Raw genomic sequence first — 5,000 nt, 5'->3', positions numbered from 1 at the left:
CAAGGAGAAGTAAGAATAAACTAAACTTTTTAAAAATATTTGGGAAGAATAATTCACAATACATATTTTTATTTTTTGATAATCACCATATTTATAGAAAAAAAGACATTCCTAATCATCTTTTTTTGGTAAAACACAAGCCTGCTGCTTTTACTAAACGTTTAAAATCAACCCACATAATTCTGACACCAAAATGATTTTTACTTTTTCCAAAAAAACCAAAATGAATGTTACTTTTTATGCAATAATAATTCAAAATCACTTTGTAATGCAAACATAAGTTGCCTACCAAACTGTCCTTAGCCTTTCTAGTCATACCTGGATTTTGATCCTTCAAACAATGTTACCAAACAGCCATACTTGAATTTAAGACACATAATGAACTTACTTAACTTTTTATTTTTACAGTTACGTTTATAAGAATACTCAAAATGCCAGTACTTGGTAAATATGTAGATTACTGTCAACCCAAAGGATGGCATGTACATACATGACTTGTCCACTGTGATATTAGTTTATCAATTGTATTTATACATAGATGGCTTCACAAATGCTTAATCACCAAAGAGTCACCTATGTCAAGTTTTCTCTAATTTTTGCAAAGCACATATAACCATACAGCTCTACTTGCATTTAGCCTATTGAACCCAAAAATGGAATGGACTTTTTCCCCAAGAGTATTCTTGGGAACTCTTATCATAAATAAGAGGGGCATTTTGTTTTTACTTCTGACAAGTATAACAGTATTGAGTAAATTATACACATAATTATGTGTGTATCTATATCTGATATTTCACAGTACACTCATTGGCTAAGTGTAGTGATGTCATTAGCTCCACTCCCTTTTTGACCCCAACAATCTTATGGTAAACGGTATCTGAGTGCATTCTCTTTGAAAATGGTTCAGTAATGACAATGGTTAAAGAAAAAAAAAAAAAAAAAAAAGTATTGAAGATGAAACCAAGAAAAAGAAAACATTAACATTTACAATGAATAAAGGTGATGAGGAGGGGCTTAACACGGAAATTGCCAATTAGGATTTTTATCAAGATGGAGTGGGTCTACCTGTGTCAAGATACCTTGGATTTTTGAACACATGTAATTTTTCTCATTGCTTGTGATAGTCAAAAGTCAAAGCTGGTCCCATGTCCATGTGAATGTAGGGGACATATTCGCAGAGAAACATGTTTACTAAGCCATGGAATGATGTAGTTGGATGGCCAGCCCCAACTTTGACCCCAAGATGCTGACGTCAGCATATCAGTACTCAATCATAACCCAGGACCTTGCAAGTGCAAAGCCAGCACTCTACCACTGAGCTATGCCACCCTCTGCTTGTGATAGTATCCATAACATTAAATTAATAATAATAATGATAAAGATTATGATAATGATAATAATAATAAAAATATTTAAAAAAATAAAGATAATAATAATAATAAAAATAATAGTATTGACATCAACCTATTGGATCTGGGTGCCTGTTGGCCAGCATGTGGACCAGAATCCAGGAAATAGGCTTATGTCATTGGTGACTCTCTTGGGAGTGTAGCACATGCAGTATCAAGATTCCTTGCCTCCCCTTTCCTGTCACCCAGCTTTCAGACAAGTTTTTTTTCATGATGTGGTCACATCACTCACCTCTAATGGGTTAATAATATGAGAGAAAAAAAAAGGGGCGGGGGGGAATCAGGTGAGGTACATAGGCCTATTTTAATTGACTCCTTGGTGGCTGAGTCCTTGTGGAGTCATCTATGTGTAAACAAAATTCACAAAACAAAACTACAGTGGACATAAAATGTTCTCAGCAGCATTGGGTTAAGTGAGCCACTTTTATGTTTTACAATTATGTTATCAGAGAATAAATAAATAAATTATCCAATTTGTAATTCATCAAAATATCCTGTTTTCATCCCTACTTATTAAGTTTGTAACCAATTGAGTCTATCTGTCATTTACCTAACTCAAGTTTTTAGATTACCATATAAAACTATTTCAAATTCAAAGCAAAACATTCCTTACATAACCATATTTAGATAAAAACCACAGCTACACATACTGGATCTCAAAGTGAACAAAGAGCTAACTAATTAATCCAATATTGCCAAAAAAATGCTGTTCTCATTTTAGAATTTTATGTGAAATGTCTCTGCACATAGATGTCTCTGAAAGTGTTTAGTCACAAAGAAGTCAATTAGTAGACCTTGTAACCATACCTGAGTTCATCTTTCCTTGGATTTGAGGGAAAAACTTTTTTTTCTTTTTTTTTTTTTACTAATGCTATGAATAGTGATGGTGTTATTTTTATTATAGACACTATAATTACTATGATGTTACTGACATTAATAACAGCAATATAAGATAACATAAAATATTTTCAAAAATCAAGGAATAGGGTAAACAGGGCGAGACAAGCAGTACTCATAATTAGCTCATTGGTGACTTTGTACAAGAGGAGCCATCTGCCATCTGAGCATAAAAACAATTAGTAAAGTATTCTCACAGTGGGCATGCCCATTGCTTCTGGGTTAAGAAACCTGTGTAAATAATATAGTTTTCAACAGTAATTGAAGGAATGAGAAATCATACTCACAAGTATCATAATCAATATGGAGTGGGTTGATCTTCTTATAACTAAGTTTACTCGCATGTTTCTTTGCTTCTTTCTGATCAGCAGCTAGTACAGGGTTTCTTGCATGTTTGCCTCCTTTTGGCATGGGTAGGGAGAACTGCCAACAATAAAGAAATGGATGAGTATTAACATTCAATAAATAAAAACCACACACACACACACACACACACACACACACACACACAAACAAACACACAAACACACAAACACAAACACACACACACACAAAGAAATTTAAGAAATAGGAAAAGGAGGAGGAAGATAAGGAGTTAAAGATGATAAAAAGGAAAAGAAGAGGTAGTAACAAGGTTATGATAACAATGACGATGAAGATTATGAAAAATGAAGAAGAATAAAACAAAAAGAAAAAGGATGAAAACAAGAAAAAATAAATAAATAAAAAGAAAGGAAAAATCAGAAGATACAAAAAGCAAAGAAAAAATGGAAGAAAAGTAAAACCAGAAAATAGAAAAAAAGAAAAATAGAAGAAAAGAAAAATCCAGAAAAAAGGAGAAAAATCTGAAAAAATTAGGAAATTATGAAAACAAGAAAAAGAAGCAGTAGAAGAAAAGCAAAAGAAGAAAAACAAGATGGAGGAGGAGAAAAAGAAGAAAAGGAAAAAAAAAAAAAAGAAGACAAACATTTATGTTTATAAGTACGAAATGAAATACACAATAAAAAGAGAAAATACTATATGTGTGAGGTTATGAATCTGACTACTTTCCCTCCCAATTTCTTATTGTCTGAGAACGGGTCTAGTCTGCTTCAAAATGCTAGAGTTTACATACTTTCCCTCATTCTTGTAGAAGTTTCAGTTAAGTAGAAAGAAAAAATAACTGCACAAAAATAATTATAGATAACATTATCACAACTGATAAAGGCTTACCATCATTTTCAAGTAATTTGTTGAATAGGATGATATCACTAAAAATAAGAGCCCCATTTCCTAGACCTATTTCTATTACATATTGAACACAGAAACTAAACAGAGAGAAACCGACGGCCCAGTCTCACCTTTGTTCCTTTAATGTTGATTGGTTTCTTGGTGTTGACCCAAATCTTCTTTGTGCCATCGGGATTCAATGTCACCGATACTTTCTTTAGAGTTTTATTACCACACTTTTGGCAAAATGTCTGTAAATAGAATATGTCGGGATTCTAACATTAATCATAACAAAATGCAGGGTAACAATAGCACTAATAAAATGGTAATGATACTATAAATAATCATAATCAAATTTATCTGCTAAATCTAAAAAATATAGTTTTCACAAAAAAAAAACTACTGTGGTAGAGCTACATATGCAATATCTAAATGCACAGAAAACCTACAGGTAACATTACCAGCTGGACATATGGCAAAGCAATAACAAAGCTTTAAAATACTAAATTAAACTCTGGTGTTAAATTAATAATGAATACTGCATGTCATGAAGAAACATACAGTATCAAATGAAAAATGAAATCACAGCATCCTTAGAATAAAGTCTATACAAAAATATTTTACTTTACTGTAAACATAGAATGTACTTTACATACCAGATCCAAGAGGATTTTATTCTTTAGGTTAAAAAAAAAAAAGAAGTACAAGGAACTCACTCTGTTCATGATGCTTGTTGTCCTGAAGCATGCATGGCATCGCAGAATGAAGGTCCTGACCTTCTGAATCAGTTTGCCATCAACTCCCATCACTCTCAAGCCTATGTGCTTCAGGACATTCTGAAAGCAAATGGCAAATCAATTTTCCTTTCATATTTCCTCCATGCATTTTCATGAGTATCCTCATACTGGTTGTATGAGGCTTGAGAATGCAAAATTACATATATGTGTTATATTATATATCCACATGACATATTTCAACATACAAGCCATATTTCCTACCTGCATGGCAAAGTCAGCTGTCATGCAAGCAACAAGGACTTCCTTGTCTTCTATTTCATCCTCAGGCTTCAATCCAATTTTCTTCATCTTATGTTTTTTGACATTAGAGAGAGTAATCCATCCTCCAGCATCATCGTCATCATCTTCACCACCAGCCCCTTCTTCTGCATTAACATTATCTCCAATGATTTCTTCGTTTTGGTCTGTGAAAGCAGATGATACTAGTTACTTTCCCTTAGCAGTAATTCCAATAATAATAATGTGTACAGAAAAGTTATATGTATTATTAGAGAAATATTGCTCAATATTATAAATGTTATTCACTTCTCACCTTCGTCATATTCTTCATCCCCATTGTGGTTTTCTAAATCTATTCTTTCATCATCTTCACAATATTCTTCATATACATACTCTTCCTCCTCCTCCTCCTCTTCCTCTTGTTCATTCAGTTCCTGTTCTCCTTTCTCCTCATCTGAGTCACCATCCT

The 5,000-nt window shown here is 32.9% G+C and overlaps 1 protein-coding gene across 2 annotated transcripts in view; it reads right to left on the bottom strand.

Moving 5' to 3' along the window:
• The window catches only part of LOC125029717 (RNA-binding protein NOB1-like), a 31,922-nt gene that overhangs the window by 5,845 nt on the left and 21,077 nt on the right, over positions 1 to 5,000 (bottom strand). For both annotated transcript variants that reach the window (XM_047619795.1, XM_047619796.1), the window contains 5 exons: positions 4,845 to 5,000; positions 4,514 to 4,716; positions 4,232 to 4,351; positions 3,647 to 3,766; positions 2,594 to 2,729 (listed from right to left, as the gene is read on the bottom strand). The exon at positions 4,845 to 5,000 is cut by the window's right edge and continues 97 nt beyond it. In XM_047619795.1, the coding sequence (XP_047475751.1) occupies positions 2,594 to 2,729; positions 3,647 to 3,766; positions 4,232 to 4,351; positions 4,514 to 4,716; positions 4,845 to 5,000 (735 nt within the window). The remainder of the gene's footprint in view (positions 1 to 2,593; positions 2,730 to 3,646; positions 3,767 to 4,231; positions 4,352 to 4,513; positions 4,717 to 4,844) is intronic.

The sequence above is a fragment of the Penaeus chinensis genome, chromosome 10 (genome assembly GCF_019202785.1).
Source record: "Penaeus chinensis breed Huanghai No. 1 chromosome 10, ASM1920278v2, whole genome shotgun sequence".
Classification (NCBI taxonomy): Eukaryota; Metazoa; Arthropoda; class Malacostraca; order Decapoda; family Penaeidae; genus Penaeus; species Penaeus chinensis.
This window is presented reverse-complemented; position numbering and strand designations above follow the sequence as displayed.